At 39.2% G+C, this 23,029-nt stretch overlaps 1 protein-coding gene and 1 long non-coding RNA gene across 3 annotated transcripts; both read left to right on the top strand.

The window, feature by feature from the left end:
• Positions 1-5,310: 5,310 nt before the first annotated feature.
• Positions 5,311-22,935, top strand: slc49a3 (solute carrier family 49 member 3). Of its 2 annotated transcripts, none has more exons than XR_005640453.1 (10): positions 5,311-5,716; positions 11,642-11,800; positions 13,292-13,508; positions 13,931-14,007; positions 15,938-16,075; positions 16,502-16,618; positions 17,875-18,027; positions 19,923-20,080; positions 20,393-20,459; positions 21,165-21,232. XR_005640453.1 is itself a non-coding variant. In XM_039813350.1 (10 exons), exons 1-10 carry the CDS (start codon positions 5,555-5,557, stop codon positions 21,329-21,331), a joined length of 1,452 nt encoding a protein of 483 aa, XP_039669284.1. In that variant the 5' UTR covers positions 5,311-5,554; the 3' UTR covers positions 21,332-22,935. The 2 variants fall into 2 exon arrangements, 1 of the variants encoding a protein (XP_039669284.1); XM_039813350.1 differs by having other exon boundaries at positions 20,356-20,459; positions 21,165-22,935.
• On the top strand, positions 6,715-9,187 carry LOC120566733. Its single transcript, XR_005640454.1, has 2 exons — positions 6,715-6,928; positions 9,143-9,187. It is a non-coding gene; the product is annotated as an uncharacterized LOC120566733 (long non-coding RNA).
• Positions 22,936-23,029: the final 94 nt, after the last annotated feature.

Here is a 23,029-nt window from a genome sequence, read left to right as displayed (position 1 = left end):
TCATGCAAATCTAAACAAACAGCAATGACAGGAGTTCCACAGGGCTCCATTCTTGGTCCAGCTCTCTTCAACATCTATATGCTCCCATGGGCTCATATCTTTAAAAAAATAAAACAATAATATATCCTACCATAATTATGCAGATGATACACAGATCTACAAAACAATAAACCCAGATGATTATGAACTAATCCAGTCATTGAATAAGTGTATTAAACAAATTGAATTGAAACGAGATTGGATGTTCCAGAATCTTTAAATAGGGATAAAACTGAAACAATTATTTTTGGTGCCAAAAATGAACAATCAATGTCAGTGCTCATCTTAAAGCACTAACTTTAACCCATATCAGGAATCTTGGTGCATTTCTGGACTTTCGTGCGCCCCATGTATGCTGAGTCCTTTGCAGCGGCCCGGGTTCGAGTCCGACCTGCGTCCCTTTGCTGCGAAGAAAAGGAAAATCTTTGAGAAGAATCATTAAGACAACTGCAGCGCATTTTAAACGCTGCTTCCCAAGTCCTCGCTAAATCCAAGAAATTGGAATACATCAGCCCTGTTCTCAGAGCTTTGCACTGGCTTCCAATGAACCAAAGAATTGATTTTAAAATATTGTTATTGACATACAAAGCACTGTACGGTTTGCGGACAATATCCGTCTGATACGCTGCTTGCTCACCGTCCCCAGGGTCAGAACCAAACATTCTTTCAGTTGCAGATCCGGAAAAAAACTTTCAGAACACTTGAGATCTGCCCCATGCCTGTGTTCTTTTAAATCGAGGCTTAAAACTTTTCTGTCTGCCATTGCTTTTCCTCAGGTAGTTGAAAAATTTTAATTTCTACACTTCATTGCTTCTAAAGTCTTTTTAATCTACTTTTTTATGACACATATTTTTCTGTTATGTTTGCTTTGTATATTAATGCTTTTGTAAAGCACTTTAATATACCTTTGTGTCTGAATTGTGCCATATAAATACATTGGCTTGCCTTGCCTTAACCTCATCAATCTACACTCAAAATACCACATCATGACAAAGCCAAAATAGTTTTAGAAATATTTGCCAATATATTAAAAGGGAAATAAATCTGAAATATCACATTGACATAAGTTTTCAGAAGCTTAGCTCAGGTGCCTGCCTCCCATTTCTCTTGATCATCTTTGAGATGTTTGGACACCTTGATTGGAGTCCACCTGTGGTAAATTAAACTGATTGGACGTGATTTGGTAGGGCACACACCTGTCTGTATATAAGGTCTCACAGCTGACAACGTATATTAGAGGAGAGAGCATAGAGGCAGGATTGTGTTGAGGCACAGATCTGGGTTACAAAAAAATAAAATAAATGATGCTGCATTTTAGGGTTCACAAATGCACAGTGGCCTCCATAATTCTTAAATGAAAGAAATTTGGAACAACCATGACTCTTATAGAGCTTAAATACACACAAAAACCTGCTTTGAGTTTGCAAACGATAACAAAACATCTATGACTCTCTGACTGTGAACAAGATTCTCTGAGCTGATGAAAACCACGTGGGGTGTTCTTCAGCAGCCTGGACTAGGGGGCTGGTCAGGGTTTATGGAGAGATAAACGAAGCAAGGTGCACAGATGTCCTTAATGAAAACCTGAGACTCGGACGAAGGTTCACCTTCCAACAGAACGATGATCCAAAACACACAGCTAAAACGGCACACGACTGGCTTAGGGACAACTTTTTAAATGTCTTTGAGTGGCCCAGCCAAGCCACACTTGAACTCAATCAAACAGCTCTGGAGAGACCTGAAAGTATCTGTCTGCCAACGTTCCCATCCAGCCTGATAGAGCTTGAGAGGATCTGCAGAGACTGATGGCAGAAGAGTGCAAAGCTTGTAGCGTCACAACCAAGAAGGCTCGAGGCTGTAATCACTGCCAAAGGTGCTTCAACTACTCAGTTAAAGGCTCTTAATACTTACACTACCGGTCAAAAGTTTTAGAACACCCCAATTTTTTTAGTTTTTTATTGAAAGTTTAGCAGTTCAAGTCCAATGAATAGCTTGAAATGGTACAAAGGTAAGTGGTGAACTGCCTGAGGTTAAAAAAAAGTAAGGTTACCCAAAACTGAAAAAATAATGTACATTTCAGATTTTTACAAAAAGGCTTTTTTCAGGGAACAAGAAATGGGTAAACAATGTAAAGCTGTTCTTCAGCAATGGAGGTTGATCAAGCTTTGAAAGTTGGTGCTACCAATTCCCACAGGTGTTCCAACTTGTCTGGATTACAACCCCCTCTGTTTGTGTAAAAGTATTGTTGGAACACACTGTGGTACCGTACACTCGTGAGCATTATTTGAACAGTATTGTACTGCAGAAAGTAGTGTGTTGCCATAAAAATGGTGGGGAAAAAGGCAATTAACAATGGAAGAGAGACAGACCATCATAACACTTAAGAATGTTGGTCTTTCCTACAGAGAAATTGCGAAGAAAGTCAAGGTGTCAGTGAGTACAGTATTCTTCACCATCAAAAGGCACTTAGAAACTGGGGGAAACTCTGACAGGAAGAGGTCTGGCAGACCCAAAGCCACAACAGAATCAGAAGACAAGTTTCTGAGAGTCAACAGCTTGCGTGATAGGTGGCTCACAGGACAACAGCTTCAAGCACAGCTTAATAGTGATCGTAATAAGCAAGTCTCAGTTTCAACTGTCAAGAGAAGACTTGGAGCTGCAGGTTTGATAGGTCCAGTTGCAGCAAGAAAGCCATTGCTAAGACGTCAGAATAAGAAAAAGAGGCTTGCCTGGGCCAAGAAACATCGTCAATGGACTGAAGACTGGAAGAAGGTGCTATGGACTGATAAATCAAAATTTGAAATCTTCGGTTCATCACGCAGGATTTTTGTACGCTGTCGAGTAGGCAAAAGGATGGTTCCTCAGTGTGTGACATCAACTGTCAAACATGGAGGAGGAAGTATGATGGTCTGGGGCTGTTTTGTTGGATCCAGTGTTGGTGATTTGTACAGAGTGAAAGGCACCCTGAACCAAAACGGCTACCACAGCATTTTGCAGCGCCATGCAGTACCCTCTGGTATGCGCCTAGTTGGTCAGGGGTTCATCCTACAGCAAGATAATGACCCAAAACATAAGTCCAAGCTATGCCAGAACTACCTTAGGAAAAAAGAACAAGATGGTTAGCTTAAAAACATGGAGTGGCCAGCACAGTCCCCAGACTTAAACCCCACTGAGCTGGTTTGGGATGAACTGGACAGAAAAGTGAAAGCAAAGCAACCTACAAGTGCCACACATTTATGGGAACTTCTGCAACAGAGTTGGGAAGAACTTTCTGAAGAATATTTGATTTCCATTGTAGAAAGAATGCCACGAGTGTGTTCAGCTGTTATATCTGCCAAAGGGGGCTACTTTGATGAGTCAAAAATGTAGAATACATTTTGGTTTATAAATTGATTCCATGATTTCTTTTTTAACTTAAATTGTTCATTTGTTCTATTCTTTCATTTCAGAGTACAATAAGACATTGAACTGCATGAATTTCAATAAAAACCTGAAAAAATTGGGGTGTTCTAAAACTTTTGACCGGTAGTGTATGTCAATGTGATATTTCAGTTGTTTCTCTCTAATAAAAATAGAAAAATTCTAAAATCCTGTTTTCACTTTCTCATGATGGGGTATTGATGAAGGGTCACGTGTAGTCACTCTTTTGTGTGTGTTGTGGGAGGAGTGTGTTGTCATGCTCTGCTCTGTGCACTCAAAGAAGTTGAAGTGAAGACCTCTCACTCTGTTCCTGTTAGTCAGTTACAAGAAAGAAAATTCCCCAGTAGGGGGACAACAAACAAGGACTCCTACTCCTAATGAAGTGCAAAAACCCAAATATGTTGTCCTGTTAAGGCTCATCTGATATAAGAAGTAGAAGTTTGTTTATATAGTCTAAAATAGTTTGACATTACTAACCACTCAGATTATCAAAACCACATAGCAGAATGAATAAATATCTAGATTTAAGATAATAAATGGGAGAGCATATGCACAAATGTATAGGCTATTAAACATTAGAGTTCAGTATAGCAAGTGTCATTTGTCAAAATAACAGTGTACGATTGTAACTGGCAATGATTTATGATCCCTGAGCCACCGCTACTCACTTTTGGGATAATGATTTAATACTTTAATTTACAAATTGACTTTATCTTAACACATTGCAGCTCTTAGTTTGATATAAAAACACATAAAGCAACAACAGGCAATCACCTTTGCAGGTTTGACCTCTAGGCCTATTATAGGTCAGTGTTATAGCCTATTGCACATTTTGAGATACTTATACTTTACTTTAGTCTTTCCATTTTCTGCTACTTTGTACTTCTACACCACTAAATTAATACATGTAGTTACTAGTTACTTTGCAGATTAAATTAGTAATACAAAATGATCAGCAAATAAAATATGACTCTAAATGTAGATGAAACTGTATAGATCACTGGGTAGCCATAGGCCTATATAAAATAATTAAAATTAGCTCACCTTTCCGACTAACACTAATGTGATAAACACATGAATGCATCAACAACCCAAAAATATGACAAATATGATTCTAAGAATGGACACGTCTGCACAATGACTATAGCCTACTTTTGCTTTTGGTACTTTTAATATATTTTAATGCAAATACGTTTGTACTTTTTCAACCTCAATCCCAACATTGATTCCAGGCTCTTCCGGCCACATGTCAAAGTGTCCTTGAACAAAATACTGAACCCCAAGTTGCTGCCCTGGTGCTGTACGCATATATACATTATAGGCTACAGTATGATTGTGTGTGACGAATAATAATAAATAAATTCTTCTACTAACATCTGAGTAATTCTTCCACCTCTGCCTATAATTTATCCAGTCCATACCAGACCTTTGTCAGTCCATACCAGACCTTTGTAATCACTTCACAAATTGTTAACTCTTTAAATTTCTGTGAGTGATTTTTATGTATGTGAAATATACTGTATGTGTGTTTGTTGTGTTTTGGTTGTCTAAGCTACTGGATTCTCTCTCTCTCTCTCTCTCTCTCTCTCTCTCTCTCTCTATCTATCTAAGTCCTCTCTCTATCTAAGTCCTGTATCCGTACTCTCTCAAAGCAATGACTTTCAAAGAATGTCTGTCTCTATTGTGTCATCCTTGATATTTTGTAGTTGTATGTGAGATATAAGGTCCCTGAAATCAAAAATAGGGGGGCTCGACTGTTACAGTTGTTGTAGACAACTATAAACGTTTATGTCCCGGGCCGTTGTTTTAGCGACATAGTGGTTCATCATCTTGTTCATAGAACATCTTTGGTACAGTACAACTAGCTACAACTACCGGTACGCTGCTCCCGGCGGCGCTAATGAAACATGAAGCGGTGTTTTGTCGACTTCTTCCTAAGTGGTCACTCGTGATTTTATCGACCAGTGACCGCCAACATAAACTTTACAATGCCTCGGAAATGTGTAACTTAGCTACTTGCAGTATTAGCTAAAGCTACTAGCTAGCTAACGTTACCCAGTTTAACAGGTTAACTTGTCAACACCGTCAATACATAATGGAGGATGGTGCCGAATCCTCTTCCGAGGTTCAGACGGTTTCCTCTGATGTTCCGAAGACACCAAACCAAGAACTGAAGAAACTTTTGTCTTTTAAAGTTTACAAGAGGAGGTGGTTTGTTCTGCTGGTGCTGTGTCTGTTAAACTGCTCCAACGCAACGGTGAGTTAGCTAAACATTATGGTTAACGTTAACGTTACCTGTCGGTTCATAACCAAATGCAGCTAGCTAGTGTTTCCAATACAGTACGAGTCATTTCATTTTAATGGCCGATACCAAGTTGGGTCGATATGCAGTAACATTTGCTTGTCTCCTAAAATTATCAGTTTTAATAAAAGGAATTAATACACCAATGTCCCATTAAAAAAAAGTTTTTTTCTTTATGGTTCGAAATAACCACGAATCAAAAGATACTTTTGAAAAACTCGTCCTTTTTTTTCAACACTAAAAGTGTAAAAGTATGGAAGACCGTTAACTAACTATACTATTTCTGCCAAAAACAACAACAACAAGCTATCTTTATCTCTTCCATGCATAAACCTGTGTTACCACATTTTACCCTTAACCCTTGTGTTGTGTTGTCTTCCCTTTTTTATGCTTTTGACACTTTTGAAAACGTTTTTGTCACTTTTTTCAACGTTTTATTTTTAAATTCATGGTCCGTAAACCTAATTTATATGACATACCTAATTTTGGAGTTAAAAAAAGCAGAAATTATGAATTATTATTATTTATCAAAGGATGTTGAGTGAATCACAGACTGGTTTATGTCAAAGTTTGGTCACGATACTGTTTTAAAACCATTTAAACATGTTTATGAAATTGAATAAAACACCCAAAATGCAATAAAAGTAATCATACATTTTACGTGCAAAGATCCATACAACATAGATCCACGCATCTGTGTTATATTTGGGCATTTTGGTTCAAAGAAATCCATATTTCAGATATAAAAACTTTGAAAACGGCCCGAGGACAACACAAGGGTTAAACATGAGGAAATAGACAGCTTGTTGTCCTTTTCTCAGATATCTGGGATTCTTTTCTCGAGTTAAATGGCAGGTGTGGTTGTGAACAGTGTGGGTAGATGACATGTGATGCCTCCCTATGTTTGGTAGAACTTGATATTATTCCCCAGGGATGTTGTCATTGAAAAGCAGAGTGTGCCTGGAGGCAAGTGTGCCAATCTCAGTAATGCTAACTGAGCCCTCCCTCGCCTATTTCCAGCTCCCATGGGTCTCGTCCTCTCTATGGGAGCTATTGTTTCCTCGGGGCTGGTGTTCCCACTCACAAAAGATGCTCAGCTGGCAGAGAGTCATTCAGGATGTAAAATGGGATGCAAATAACAGCTGATGAGCCAGATAGACAGACAGGGTAGGATTGATTTTTGTCTTGTTAATTTTTTTTTTTACAGTATCGTACTAACATTGCATGTTAGTGTCTTACCACAGGAAGCATCATGTAGAAAGGCCTTTTTTATTTGAATGAAATTTAAATAAAATAAAAAATAAAAAGGTATTGAACATCAGTAGGTTTTGCGTACCAACCAAATTGTGAATCTAAAGCACTGAGTTTGTGGAAGTTTGGCTTCATTTTTATTTTCTTAAATAGAAAGAAAGTGTATTTGTTTGTACCACATTAAAAGTCAAGGACTTTTCTCTTTATCGTTTATTTACCTATTATCATGACTTAATACCACTGTAATGAAAATAATGATCCGAACATTTTAAAACAATAATAACCACAAATCAAACCAACATAATCCTCATTATCTTGCACTTGCACTGGGTTTGAATGTGAATCTTGTCCCAGGGGTCACCAAGCTTTTTTAAACTGAGAGCTACTTCATGGGTAGTGAGTCATATGAAGGGCTACCAGTTTGATACACTCTTCTGAAATAACAATTGTGCTCAGTTTGCCTTTAGTTATATATGATTATTAATGATTAATGATGCTCATCTATGTGAAGACACTGATCATGTTAATGATTTCTCACAATAATTATCAACAATGACTTAACAAGGTGGGAAACAGATAATATCAATATTCAATTTTTATTTTTAGAACAGGCCTGAGGGCTGATATATACTGTATAATATAGCCTGACGGCTGATATTGGATTTGTTTTAGGTGTCTGCATCTGCATAAAGCATTGCGGTTTCAATACAATATGAAACTCGACTAGTGGAAACCAGAGACATGGTGGTGTCATAATGAAACAATATTTTTAAATTTTGCAAGCCAAGATCCATCCAAGTTTTGTCATAAGCAGACCACCAGAGGGCTTTGAAGCATCATGTAGTCTATATCCACGATGTTCCACTACCGGGATTGCTGCGGTGCCGCAGGAAATTCCGTTCGATGTCCCTCTTTTCGGCCGGATGACCTTCCGCTTTTTTTGTGTTGGAATTTTAAACTCGGGTCTTATGAGGACTATGGTTAACTGCTCCTCAGATCTCTGCAGGCTAGGGCTGTGCAATTAATCGAAATGTAATCGTGATTATGAGTTAGGCTCCCAATGATCACAAAAACAGAATATTCGAGAAAAACTATTATTCAGCTCCTTACGTTTTGCATGTAAACTCTTATTTTCTCTTGTGTTCTGAATGGAAAAAATAAAGTTTAAATAGGAAAAGTATTAAGGAAAATTTCACATATGTATGTGTTTTTTTGTTTTTTTACTGTTGATTTATTTAACTTTTTCCACAGTTTTTAAAGTTCAATCATTGCAACATGTTTCCAAAAGTCAACGAGTAATCGTGTTAAATTATTATGATTTCAATATTGACCGAAATAATTGTGATTTATAGTTTTTTTCCATAATCGAACAGCCCTACTGCAGGGTCAATCCAGACAGCTAGCTAGACTATCTGTCCAATCTGAGTTTTCTGTTGCACGACTAAAACAACCTTTGAACGTACACACGTTCCACCAAAACAAGTTCCTTCCCTAGGCTATTATGCAGAGGTGCCGTGGCTAGAAAACTAGAGCACGTTTTTCTCCCATGCCGGAATGCTGAGTGGACTAGCCAGACCATCCTCCACAGCACTGTGGAGGAAGGTCTGGCAAAGCGAGACTAAAAGCATCACCGGTCAGTCAGACAACCTGATCTTTTTTGACAGTAAACTCTTTAAACAGAACAGATCTCTAGAATAATGTGTGAAAATGTGAAATTCCAAGCATGTCACCCTGTAAGGGACAGGACTGACATTGTGTGTTCAAATCAGATAACCAGCTTATGTTAACTCTGCATAGTTCTGGTCCTTTTTGTCATGCATATGCGCCACAGCACACCAGTTAAAGGAAGTTAGACACCCAGTTATGCCAGTACATAGCCAAGAAGTCAAGTTGCTCCTGCAGAAATGTAGCTGTAATACTGGTTTCTCCTCACCCAGTAACAGAAACCAGACTTTTTTTACATGACATTTAGGAGAGAAGGTTACTACAGCAAGCAGACAGGAAGGACATCCAATATCCCAAAATGTTTTGGAAGTCTTAAAGGAAAATTTGTAACTTTTCTGCAGACAAATGCTGCTCTGTACCTATTTCTAATAACAAGGATGTCATTATTGTGTTGTGTTTTTTCAGATGTGTTGCTGTGAAGACCATTTTACATTAAACCACTTTACACTCCGATCCTCTCTACATTCATTTAAATTCTGAACAAAAATGCAGTGGTGGAAGAGGTATTAAGATCGATCTTTTACAATGCCACTGTGAAAAAAATACATATCCCTGCATTCAAAATCTACAGTTTACACAGCAAAATATACCTAACGTATCAAAAGTAGAAGTCCCAATGTCAATCAGAAGAGTGCTATTGAAATATTAATACAGCAGTATGATGTTGTCAAGGTTAACAACCTAAACTGCTGGGTAGTTTAATCTACAACAATGCATATTTTATAAACTGATATGTTTTACGTATCTTGATCTGAAAAGTAGCCATACAGTAGTTCTGAAATAATTGTAGTTTAGAATATAATCTTTATTTTCATTTTTTCATAACAACGAAACCATAGACTGTTAACAAAACACAGTTTAGCAGCTCTTTAGTCTGACAGTATAAATAATAGACAGAAATATAAAATAGCCAAATTTAAATAGTCAAATATAAGAATAACAAACAACAATATAAAATAGCACAATTTGAGTACTGAATTATAAAAATCAACATGATAAGGTGGCACTATTAACATACAGTATACAAGGTTATTGCACTTACAAAAAATGAGGTTATTGCACAACAGACTCTGGGTTTATTGCACATACATTTTATAGAGGGAGGAAATGGAGAAGGGGAGTGTTTGTGCATTTAAATGCCTGAAGAAAAACATTTTTTAGTCTGTTTTGTTCTGGATCTGGTATTTCTAGTGAAAAGTACCTTTTTAAAGTACAACAATTCCCTCTAACATGTAGTGAAATCGTAGTATAAAGTATGGACTTCTTTTTCTTTTTTTTACCTTTTCAGCTTTAATGGCAGTATTGTCCCTTTCACCCAGTTCGTCCTGTAGCGTGAACATGTCCTGTTGTATCTCCATCGACAGAACGGCATGCATGTTAACTGGTGTCATATCAGAGCAGAACGAGCCGGGGTGAATCATAGAAACCATTTCTTTCTCACATGAGCTGAGCAAGTCTTGCCATTTCCTCTTTGTGTCCATGACTACTTCTGATCACTAAAATGCAACTGGTGATTGACCACTAAGAAGCTAAAACAAAAAAAAACTGGGGTAAATATGTTGTATTGACAGTTGCGACTGAAAGAGAGATCCAGAGATCAAACCATATGACATTGCATAACCAGTGTGTGTGATCAGTTCTTATATCTCATATAATTAACATAAATGACTTACTCTTAAAATTACTGAACATGAAAAAAAAGAATGAAAGAATAAAAGACTGTAGACATCCTTTCATCTGTTATCTACAGCATACTTTAAAAACAATGTAATTAGCAATATGAAAGTAAAATGTCTGTTGTACACTCATTTCATGGATTTGCTGCTGAAATAAATAAATTTGTGTGGCCCAAATCAACTGAAACCACTAAAAAGCAAAAACAGAAAGTTCAGTGTTGGCATCCTGCTAAAACAAGCATCCAGTTATACCTTTTTTTCTTTTTTTTCGGGTACTCAGTCGACATTTATTTTGAAATGCTGACTGGGGTCAACTCACAGCAGATTTACAAAAGAGTATTCAGGCTTATATCCTGCCTGGTTTGGTTTCAATGAAACGCCACTCTTATCAAGGATTTATTAAAGAGAGACCATGTACTGGTATTCCACATTTGAAGATTTTACTGACCAGCACAGACAGATGTGACCAGTAGCTACGCTGCGACTTTGTCATCAGTTACGTTTTCTTTTTTTCTTCCTTTTGATACCTTCTCTTATGTGTTTCTTAAGTTTTTTTTTTTTTTTTTATCCTTTTGAGATATTTAATTTTTTTGTTTTTCTATTGTAATGTTTAGGTGCTATATTGAAACATTATTTCTGTTATTGTTGTCTGTAAAATATTAAGCCCCAAAAGGAAAACTTATTCTGAATTCATATAATTTGGGCCTCCTAGATTAAGCTTTCTGCAGAATACTGAGGATGTAAAAGGAATTTGAAAGTACTTCATATGCAAAGGCACCCACCTAAATAATGTAATTGTCATAGAAAATGTGTATCTTATATCTGTCTTTAAGAACTGATCCAATTAGGGCTGGACAATATATCGATATTGATATATGAGACTAGATATCGTCTTAGATTTGGGATATCGTAACATGACCTAAGTGTTGTCTTTTCCTGGTTTTAAAGGCTGCATTACAGTGAAGTGATGTACTTTTCACAGACTGTTCTGGCTACCCACTTAGTCATTATATCCACATTACTGATGATTATTTATCACAAATCTCCGTGTGTTGATATTTTGTGAAAGCACCAATAGTCAACCCAACCATAGCGTCACAATGTCAACATGGATGTATTTAGTAAAGAATATCGTGATATCCAATTTTCCCCGTATCGCCCAGCCGTAGATCCAATCCTCAAATTACAGACCTCATTTTTGAACAGATCTCTTTGTGTGTCTTCCCAGATATGGCTGACCTTTGCACCAGTAGCAGACAAGTCTGCCAAATTTCTGAACGTCACCCTGGAGGAAATCAACTGGTTGTCACTGGTTTATATGGTGGTGGCCATACCGCTCAGCTTTGGGACAACATGGATGCTGGACACCCTCGGGCTACGGATCACGGTACGCGCCTCACTCTGAAAACTAAGGCGTCACCAGGGGCTCTTGTGTAATTTGCACTGTAGACTACAGCCATTTAGCTTGATGGACTATAATGGACCATGCTTATCACAGAAAATTAGTTGAGACTCTTCTGTTTATTGTGTGTTTACTCGTAGATCTCTGTTTCAGTAGAAGCCAATGCAAACTTTGGGATCTGTGGTTAGTTTATTTATTTATTTATTATTATTTTTTTGACCGCAACACCGCTGTAACCAAGTGGCAAATGAAATTTTAGAAGTGTGGAGGAAAGAAACAGTCCAGGGCCTTGAGGAGTTGGACACAGTGTCTACATGGTGGTGGCCATACAGTTTATTGTTTGAGCATTGTAAATGCACACGAAAAATTACAATATGACATTCAAACTTGAAATGATTTTAACGAGATAAATACAGCTACAAAATAATATTAAGTGCAAAAAATATGATAAATGATGGATACATTTTTCTAAGATCTGGGTATAGAATCGGTTTGGTGTAATACTGTAAACCTGTGACAATTTAATAGAAGTAATTGTTTCTCTGCCCAGACTGATCTCATTAAGTGGCGTATGTATGACACGCCATTTCATATGCCATTATTGGCGTGTTTTCAAGACGCATAATTGCTTTTTAGCGTGTTTATCAACGCCATTTGGCCTCCATTGACTTACATTACCTTGTGATTGCGTGTCAATTTACGCCGTAGCAAGTAGTATGAAAGTCCGAAAAATCCACGTATGGAGGTTGGTCGGGGTGGTGGATGGGTCAAACAACACAGGACTGTCACCCAGGAGACGGGGATCGTGTCCCGCGTGTCACGTTTCCTAAACCCAACCCGTTCGCCATGAAGCTAATTCTTCAAGCTGTCTTTACTGCTCTGTCTCTGTGTCGCTCTTACACTGTTGCCCCAGGCAACCGATAGCGTAGGATCCCAAAATGGTGGGTGGGCTCAGACACCTCCCAAATCGTCACGTGACCGCAAGCTACCATGACGTATGTCCTCATTGTCAATACGGCGTAGACGTACACGTGGATAGCTCCAAATGCAACATGCCGTATACGGTAGGCTTACACGTGGCGTAGACATCCACGCGGATAGCTCAAAATGCGTACAGATAACACGCCACTTGGCTTTAGAAAGTGGCGTGTATGTTTACGCAATGTCATGATGTCACGTTGCTCTGCCTGTTTTCATTTGCAGATTGATATAACACAAGTTTCCATTTTTTGTGAACACATTAAGTCTAGGGGCTCTTTCCTGGGAAAGGACGAAGCAGATGCATATTTTGTTTGGAGTAAACGGATGAATAACCGTAGAAAACATGAGGAGCGACATCAACAGTGACCAAAACTAAAAACGAACCCTGAGAAGTGCGGAAACATAAGCTGTTAGTACCAATGGAGGGATCGAGTGCAGATAACTTCTTAAATCCGAAACCGCATGTGTTGACCTTTTGCCGTGTTGACTTTGCAGCTGATTCTGGGAGCCTGGCTGAACATGTTCGGAGGTCTGGTGCGCTTCTTTGGGAAATTTGAGGAGCCGCAGTATACAATCCCATACTCTGCAGTGATGGTAGGTCAGACCCTTGGTGCCATCGCTCAGCCCCTCATCATTTTCACCCCCACCAAGCTGGCTGCTCTCTGGTTCCCTGACCACCAGCGTGCCACAGCTAACATGATCGCCTCCATGTGTGAGTGATTTACTGATTCTCATTACTGATATTAATTTTTACATGTTAAATATTATTTTCCATTAGTGTTAGGGCCTCATAACACGTTAGCCCAGTTTTAGTGCTGTGTAACAAAAAAAAGTAGGAACTGATTTAGTTTCAGCACGTGCTGTAAAGTGCGGGGAAGCACTTAGATTTCTGCATGTCAGCAAACTGAAAGATTTGTCCAAAGATAAATAACCAGTGTAATACAATGTATTTTAGTTGTAATTGTTATACTTTAAAGATTTGAGTAATATGAGCTATTTCTTCAAGATACAGTTTTCATATATTCCATGTCGTCCTGGAAACTTAAAAGGTCTGGGACGACTGAAAGAGGGAACAATGTTGATTCTTAACAACCAGAATAACCTTTTAATTACACTTCTCTTTTCCCTCCTCAGCCAATCCGCTGGGCCTCCTGCTCGCTAACATCATCTCTCCCCTGATAGTTCAAACATCTACACAGATCCCAACCCTGGTGAGCTGAACTAAGAAAAAGTCTTCAAATCCACTGATGAGGAGTCTGGTCAGGTTTCAGTTGTACTGTTATGATGCCGTTTAGAAGCTGGCTGAACATTGCCATCATTAAAGGCCAGTTGAACCATAGGATTGTGACCCCAAAAGGTTGGCTCATGAATTGTGGAATTGGTGTGCACCTGTGGAAAATGGACAAAAGCATTTCCTGCCCTGTGTGGGACTCTAGGAATTGACAGTCGGCAGTTATACCTTGCACCACTTTTCACCTTTTAAAGGTCCCATGGCATCACTTCATGAGGTTTTTTAACATTAATATGCATTCCCACAGCCTGCCTATGGTCCCCAATTGGCTTGAAATGGTGATAGGTGTAAACCGAGCCCTGGGTATCCTACTCTGCCTTTGAGAAAATGAAAGCTCAGATGAGCCGTTCTGGAATCTTGCTTGTTATGAGGTCATAACAAGCAAGGTTACCTCCCCTTTCTCTGCTTTGCCCGCCCAGAGAATTTGGCCCACCCATGGGAGAGAGACATCATGGCTTTCAAACGAGCAAAGTGGCAGTTGGTCAAGGCCACACCCCCACCCTTCACCTTGCCCAACCCTCTCTCCTCCTCAATAGCTAGAGACACAGAAATGGCACATCCTAAGGAAAGCTCATTGTGGGACTGGCTCTAGTGGCTGTAATTCTGCACCAAGGTCTGAATTTCGGGAAAACTAAAAAAATATAGTATTAGGGGACCACTAAGGTCTATATAAAAGCATCCAAAGAGCACCATGTCATGGGACCTTTATGAAAAGGTGGGAGAAGTGGTTAATGAGCAACGGTTGTCTACTCTGTCACTTAGATGCATATTAAACCAGCAGATCAACAACCAGAGTGAAATATCAGTATTTTCATTTTTGTTGGGCATTTCTGCCTTTATTGGATAGGTAACCTGAGATATGAAAGGGGGGAAGACATGCAGGAAAACCGTCACAGGTCGGATTCGAACCCTGGACCTTCTGCATCGAGGAACAAACCTCTGCATATGTGCGTTAGCAGGTAGCTGGTGAAGAAAGTCTATCATTTAGCAGATTAGAATCAGATTTCTTTCTTGGGGAGTTGTTAGAGACCTAGTCTATATCCTTGATGTTGCACCGCACGAAATTCCGCCGGATGCATGTATTGTCCAATCTGAGTTTTCTCTCGCACGACTAAAACATCTTTTTAACGTACACGTTCCACCAAAACAAGTTCCTTCCCGAGGCTATTTTGCAGCGGCTCTTTGCGGAGCTTAGCACCGCCCAAGACGATTCTGATTGGTTTAAAGAAATGCCAATAAACCAGAGCATGTTTTTCTCCCATCCAATATTGAAGTTCTGGCAAAGCAAGACTATTGGAGAACAAACCAGAGCTAGAAGGACTTCCTTGCATTAGATGGAGACAAACACCACTCCGAATAAATGCAACTGTTTGCTAACAAGTCACCCAAAACAACTCTACTATTTGAAAAAAGTATTAGGGCCATGTTTCTATGGGCAGAAATCATCAATTGTTGCAGCTTTAATGAGAAATCCATTGACCAACCTGAACTACTGCTCAAGCATTTATTAACAATTTGTGTGAATACGCAAGTCGTTATGAATGCATAACAAAATGTTGAGCAAATACAGCACAGTCTTTAGATATGAATGCCTATTGAAATGAGGTGTCCCATGTTTCCTGTCACTGTCTACTGTGAACTTCCCAGTAAAGGCCAAACTGTCAAAAAGAAAAGAAAAAAAAACAGTTGGCCTAGAATCGGAGGATTCCCAGAGGGCATTGTGGGATTGCAGCTGGTAACACAGAAAACTGCCGGGCTCTGTGGCACCTGACCTGCTAATGATTGTCTTTGATTTCAGGTGCTAACATCCATTTATCATCACATTATGTGTGTTTCATCCCTCCTCCTAGCTGATTGCCTACGCGGCCCCGGCATGCTTCATCTGTTTCCTAGCAACGGTGGGGATACGGAGCAGTTCCCCCCCCACGCCGCCGTCAGCCAGTGCAGAGTCCTCTGGCTCGGAGCCCTTCGTACAGGGGATCAAACTGGTGAGGACACAGGAGGGTAGAAAAGACAAACGTGCAGGTCCAATCCACCGATTGGAGTCTGCGCCAGGCAGATTTTAATCACATTGAACAAGTTAATTGCTGAGATCTGGCAACAATGCGAGATCGCCAAAAATATGTTCTATGGGGGCAAGAATCATACATGGCCAGATAGTCAGTCAGGTTTTAAACAAACTAAGTGAAGGTGAACGGTAAAATGATTACCCAAACCATCTGGAAACATCAATCACTTTTTACAGAACAAATAGATTTACCTAGATTAACACTTTAATTATTTTCAGCTTTCTTGCAAATTTTTTGTTCTCTGTTCGTGCTGATATTTGGTTTCCCTGGTTGAATGCTGTTGCTGTGGTGACCTTATTTTCCCGTAAGGTTTCTGTTACAAATCCTTGTGTCCCTTTCCTCTAGTTACTGAGGAACAAAGCCTACCTCGTCCTGCTGCTGTGCTTCGGTTCGGGCGTCGCTGTTTTCACCTGCTTCTCCACGCTGCTGCAACAGATCCTGTGTGTGCAAGGATACACCAATGTAAGACACCATATTGATTTCCATGAGGAACAATTTGGTATTAATTGGGCCAATTGGTATCAAATGAGCAATAAAAGCAACCCCAGACATCATATTTGATAATAAATGTTAGTGGATTTACAGTCTAAACCCATTACACAGTAACGAATTGTGTGTCAGTGGGAAAATTGGGAAGAAAGACTATTGAGCAATAAATAAATTGGTTATTTGCTTTATAAATGCACAAGTATGCCTATAGGTATTGAGAGTGCAAAATGGATCTTAAAGGGTAACTACAGTTTTTTTCAACCTGGACCCTATTTTCCTATGTTTTTGTGACTAAGTGACTGATGGGAACAATAATCTTTGACATTGGTCCAGTATTAAGCGAGATCACTGCAGTTGGCAGCGGCGAAACAAGCTACAATGTAAGTTAATAGGACAATTGTCCAGTTTGTATTTACCTTTACAAAAGTGCTCGTTTGGCCACTGACAGGCTCAGATTAATATTCTAAGTGTCTGACAACATTATGGAAAAGATTTCTAAGGAGGTCGACCTTTCTGTTAAAAAGCAAGATCCTTTTTTAAACATAAAAACATCTGCGAAATCTCGTTCGCTAAACCCACCAGACACCATGTAAATAAACAGTAATTTTAGCATCGTAAAATACAATTCAGTCAAAGTCGACAGAAACAAAATAAAACTATGAAAAGCAGTCTTGGGTCGTCTTTCCACTTTTCCAACCATCACAACTCTAGTTTTGGTTGAAATAAACACATAGTTTACTGATTTACATGTGACAATATGTTGGCTCTATACACTCTAAAAGTATTGCTTTTTTAAATGGAGTCTGGTGGGTCCTCAGAGCTGTTTCTGATTGAACAAAAAAGGTCTCAAAGAGGTTTTAAATAGGTCTTTCTCTGCAGGGATTGTTTCCATAATGTTGTCAGACACTTAAATATTAATCTGAGCCTGTCAGTGGCAAAACAAGCACTTTTGTGAAGGTAAATACAAGCTGGACAATTGTCCTATTAACATTGTAGCTTGCTTCTCCGCTGCCGACTGCAGCGATCTCGCTTAATACTGGACCGATGTCAAAGACTGTTGTTCCCATCAGTCACTTAGACACAAAAACATAGGAAAATAGGGTCCAGGTTGAACAAAACGGTAGTAAGTAACTGATGGAACAAAAGGAAAGAAAACAAACCCTTGCATTATTTTACATACTGGATGCAGACTTTAATGATAAACCTGTGACTGACTCTCATTGCTGCAGGACTTTGCTGGCATTTGTGGCGCTCTCTTCATCGTGTTTGGCATCGTGGGTGCCGCTGTTCTCGGTCTCTACGTCGACAAGACAAAGAAGTTCACGGAGGCCATAAAGATCAACATGAGCTTCACTGCTCTCTCATGCATCGCCTTCTCATTGGTGAGAACAACAGACAGAAATAGTTTGAAGCTCTACATCTTTTATTTAAAGGAGAGTGGGCAGGAGAGAAGGCACTGGCAAGATGTGAGAGTTTGAGACGGATATAAGTTAATTTACTCTGTACAGTTATTTTAAAAAGTAGTTTTTATTAATAAGGTTGTCTCAGTTTAAAGCAACTTACAACTGTCACATTGCTTTCAGAACATGTCCTTAACATCTTACCTTTTGGTAACTACATGTACAGAAATAAACATTAATAATACACAAATCTCTACATTCCAGCAAACTTTCAGCTAGATTTCACAGGTAGATTTTTTTTTTTTGAAGATGATATAAGTGCGCGTTTACAATGTTTGACAGACTTTGAAGTGTGAACGAACAAAGGGAATGCGAAGAGTCACAATGTTTGATGTTCGTCAATGTGTTTCGACAGTTACTATTCTTTATTGTGATGCGAATGCAGCAGTTGTGTTAAGTTCAGTATAAATAAAATCACCATACCAGGTTACCCAGAGGACACAGACAACATAAAGTTAGTTTTTTTCTCCTTCCAGAAACCCTGGATGTATATAAACAGTAGAGAGGAAGCACTTTATAAATAAAGCCACTTTATCAAGTTAAAGGAAAATAATCTACACGGATATAGAAATATCCCAACGCATCGTCAAGGTTCAATGTTGAAGGGAGATCTTTGTTGTCATTCTCTCCATGTACAGTAATCAGGGGAACACCATTGTATTCCTTAAAGTGATCTAGTGAGTAAAATAAGGAAACAAAAAAAGCATATTAAAAAAGAACGACCAAAGAAGAAACCGTAAGACCGTAAAAAACAGTGGGCCCTATTTTAGCTTCTTCTTAAATTTTCTTCGGTATTTCAAACATACTGTGAAAACAAAGAGCTACCAGACTGTTTTCAAGTAGCAAATGGAAATATTTTAAGGTCCCATGGCATGAAAATGTCACTTTATGAGTTTTTTTTTTAACATTAATATGCGTCCCCCCAGCCTGCCTATGGTCCCCCAGTGGCTAGAAATGGCGATAGGTGTAAACCGAGTCCTGGGTATCCTGCTCTGCCTTTGAGAAAATGAAAGCTCAGATGGGCCGATCTGGAATCTTCTCCTTATGAGGTCATAAGGAGCAAGGTTACCTCCCCTTTCTCTGCTTTGCCCGCCCAGAGAATTTGGCCCACCCATGAGAGAGAGAGAGAGAGAGAGAGGTCAATGCACAGAAATGGCACATCCTAAGGAAAGCTCATTGTGGGACTGGCTCTAGTGGCTGTAATTCTGCACCAAGGCTGAATTTCGGGAAAGAGACTTCAGATACAGTATTAGGGGACCACTAAGGTCTATATAAAAGAGACTTCAGATACAGTATTAGCGGACCACTAAGGTCTATATAAAAGACTTCAGATACAGTATTAGCGGACCACTAAGGTCTATATAAAAGACTTCAGATACAGTATTAGGGGAACACTAAGGTCTATATAAAAGAGACTTCAGATACAGTATTAGGGGACCACTAAGGTCTATATAAAAGAGACTTCAGATACAGTATTAGGGGATCACTAAGGTCTATATAAAAGACTTCAGATACAGTATTAGGGGAACACTAAGGCCTATATAAAAGCATCCAAAAAGCACCATGTCATGGGACCTTTTAATGAACAGGAGTAAAGCTGGATTAGTAATACTGAGCAGCCAAATGGCAACACTTGTTTACTATATGAAAAGGACATTCATCTATTATATTATTATATTTTAACGTTGAGGTGGACGTTATTAGGTAGCAAAGGTTCACACAAGCTTTGTAGGAAAGATGAATGCAACATTTGATTTCATAATTTATATTTTGGCCTGTGGATACTGTGATATTCAGAGCTGCTCTCCTCCTCTCAGGTGTCTCTGTTGCCACATCAGAAAGCCGCCGTGGCCGCCGTCTGCTCTCTTTTGGGCTTTTTCGGTTTCTCTATTTACCCGGTGGCCATGGAGCTGTCTGTGGAGTGTTCATATCCCGTTGGAGAAGCCACATCAGCCGGACTCGTCTTCGTATCGGGGTACTACTGTCTGAGCAAAACATACACACAGCGTATAGTATGGCAGATTGGTATTATAATAGAAAAGTTTAAAGACATTTCTACCCGGGTGTTATCCCCGCATGTCTGTGTTTCTGCTCAAGGAAAATCATTGACAGCAGTTTGAAGTAAAACCAATTTTCACCTGTCTTTCTGATATCTATTTTAAAAGAAGAAAAAAAACGTGATTAGTTCCTGGACTTGATTTACATACTACTTCATATTAATCCTGACTTGTTTCCTTGTGATCCTACCAGACAGGTTCAGTGTGTTCTCTACATTCTCCTCCTTCAGGCTTTAACCAAACGGCTCGCAGACTCTCCTCTGTCGACCTGCGGGGGTGAAGTCCTGAGCTGGAAGGGTACGTCACAAAATGTTACACCGCCATGAGCATCTATAAAAAAATTTAAAAAAAAAAATAAAAAAAAAAAGGCGGCAACCTTGTTGGGAATCAAACCCGACGCGCCGAGTCTTTTTGATTTGTTTTGATTCAGAGCGCCACACTCCCACTGACCTCAACTCAAAGATTTCTGGTTATTAAAGTACAAAATATGTAGGTGGAACTTGCACATTAGTGCCTCTTCAGGCAGGGAGCAGAAACTCCTTCCACTTGTGTGAATTTGCAGCCTTATCTATTCAATGCAAAGATTAAAAAAAAAAAAGAAAAGAACATATTTATGACTTTATCTCAGACCATACACTGTATGCATTCTTTCATATTTTATTTAGATTACCCCCCCCCCATAGTCAGTCACTCAAGTGTTTTTCATGTACTTTGATCAATCATTGATAGCCACAATAAGAACATAACATGTTTATTGCGAGTGGGTTTGACAGAAGAAGTTGAACAAATGTAGCAGTGGTTTTTAAAGAGAAAGCTTTTTCTTTACATTTGACAGCTTACATTACATCTCACTAATGGAGTTACTCTGTGTATAAGATGCTTTATGCAGGCCACCCACACATCCTCCAGGACATCAACTTTACTATCAAACTTGGGCTATTAGGCACGTTGAGTTCCTGGGAACTAAAGTTGTAGCTTAACCTGGACATTTCTCGCCCTCAGTGCCGATGCTTGTGATGGCAGGACTGCTAAGTTTCTTCACATGCTGCTTCGTGATCTTCTTCCACACACCATACAGACGCCTGCTGGCCGAAGAAGAGGCCACTTACGGGACCAAAAAGACCAGCGTCTCGACAGTCTCTGAAAGCGTTCCGAGCATGGAGACGTGAACGTGCTGAGAGGCTCGGGACAAGAGAGACACACAGGGAGTTATGAGCGACCACTCCGACAGTTTCTCTTCGGTATGAAACAAAGTAGAAAGGTTTATGTTTTTGGTAACCTCGGATTCATAGTTATTTTAAATTTTTTTTATCAAGACATTCAACCATTGATTCTTTTGTACGACATTGGGGCCAAACCTTTACAGATTCTACATTAATTCTTTTGCTACTGACAGTTAAATTAAAACCTCAGAATATTATATCTGCATCAATAAACTTAGCAGATTGCAAAATGTTTTTTACACGTAAACGTAGTTTGTAGGGAGGAAGTTTGCGTAAATTGTTTTGTCGCCACGTTCTAAAAATCCCAGTGAGCTGGGAGAAAACGTTCTCTGAATGGAAGTAAAAACATTCCTGTACCGATCACGTTTATATGATATTTGGTTTCTCACGTTGCCTTGAGACAAGGTCACTTTTTAACATTGATTGTAGTAATAGGGGAGAAAATGTGGTCAAACCAAAACGAGTTGCAGCTCACTACAGAACCTCCTCAAAAAATGCTAATTTCCAAGGAAAAATGTACACGTAGAGCTTTTCTAAGAGATACGGTTTAACTACGTTTCCTGAATGCTTCAGTGTTTTGTTGCAATTCCCAGGATTTCTGCCAGCAGTCAGTCGAACACACGGAACTACTCCTAACACTTGAAGCTGCATTGCGATCGTGTCTATTTTCGGCCACTGTGCAGAGAAAAACTGGTTTCTGTTGGACTCTCAGGGACTGACAACCAAACCTGATGTTGACTATTGACGTTTTGGATCAGTTTCTGCTGCCAGACTCCACGTGGAACTGTTCAGAATAACTATCGATGATTTGATTTATTTGATTAGGACAATGCACATTAATGAACATTTCTGTAAATGCGCCAGTGTTAGCCAGTCGGCTAATTTTCAACTGTAGTCCTAGTTGCATGCATGTCTTTATGGTGGGAAGAAAGCGGTGCACCCGGAGGAAACGCTGGGGAGAACATGCAAACTCCACACAGAAAGGCCTGAGATGACCTTGTTGCTGTGAGGCAGTAGTGCAAACCACTGAGCCACCTGCTGCCTATGTATTGTCACATCATCTGCAGCACATTTGTATCTTAACCCATCGTACTAAAACCACTAGAAAAGGTACTGTTTACTGACACTCTTAACCCTTTGGGTCAGATTGACCCGTTTTCAATTTTTGTTTTCTATCAGAAAATATGGGACGTAGAAATAAGCGCTGAAAATGTGTAGAAGAAAAAATGTTCAAGGTTGTGGGAAGACAACACAAGGGTTAATACAACGTATAAAAACTTGACACACTAGTCAGGTTTTCTGAAAGCTAAATGTATCGATCTCAGACCGACTACCCGAAACTCCTGTTAGTTATCAGCTGTATTAATGAGCACATGAACCAAACTTAATACAGTTGTACCTTGAATCACGTTCTGGGTTAATTGAAGTGTGACTGTCAGTGTTGTGGCTATAATAACTGTAATAACACCATTTAACTACTTTTTAATGGCTTTTATTTGTAAAATTGCTTATACGGTTGTGGGTTTTGTGCAATAAAGGGAATTAATTCAGTGCTGATTCTGTATATGTTAAGATGGGATTGACCCATTTGGATGCTATGTTTAACATTGATGAGTGGCAGTTAGCGGCTGAGGTAAAGAAAAT

Source organism: Perca fluviatilis, chromosome 10 (genome assembly GCF_010015445.1).
Source record: "Perca fluviatilis chromosome 10, GENO_Pfluv_1.0, whole genome shotgun sequence".
Lineage (NCBI taxonomy): Eukaryota > Metazoa > Chordata > Actinopteri > Perciformes > Percidae > Perca > Perca fluviatilis.
This window is presented reverse-complemented; position numbering and strand designations above follow the sequence as displayed.

Coding starts and splice junctions, on each gene's coding strand:
- slc49a3 (XM_039813350.1), top strand. CDS start 5,555: ATGGAGGATGGTGCCGAATCCTCTTCCGAGGTTCAGACGGTTTCCTCT. Junction 16,076..16,501: donor TCGTACAGGGGATCAAACTG/GTGAGGACACAG, acceptor CCTTTCCTCTAG/TTACTGAGGAACAAAGCCTA. Junction 20,460..21,164: donor TGAAGTCCTGAGCTGGAAGG/GTACGTCACAAA, acceptor TCTCGCCCTCAG/TGCCGATGCTTGTGATGGCA.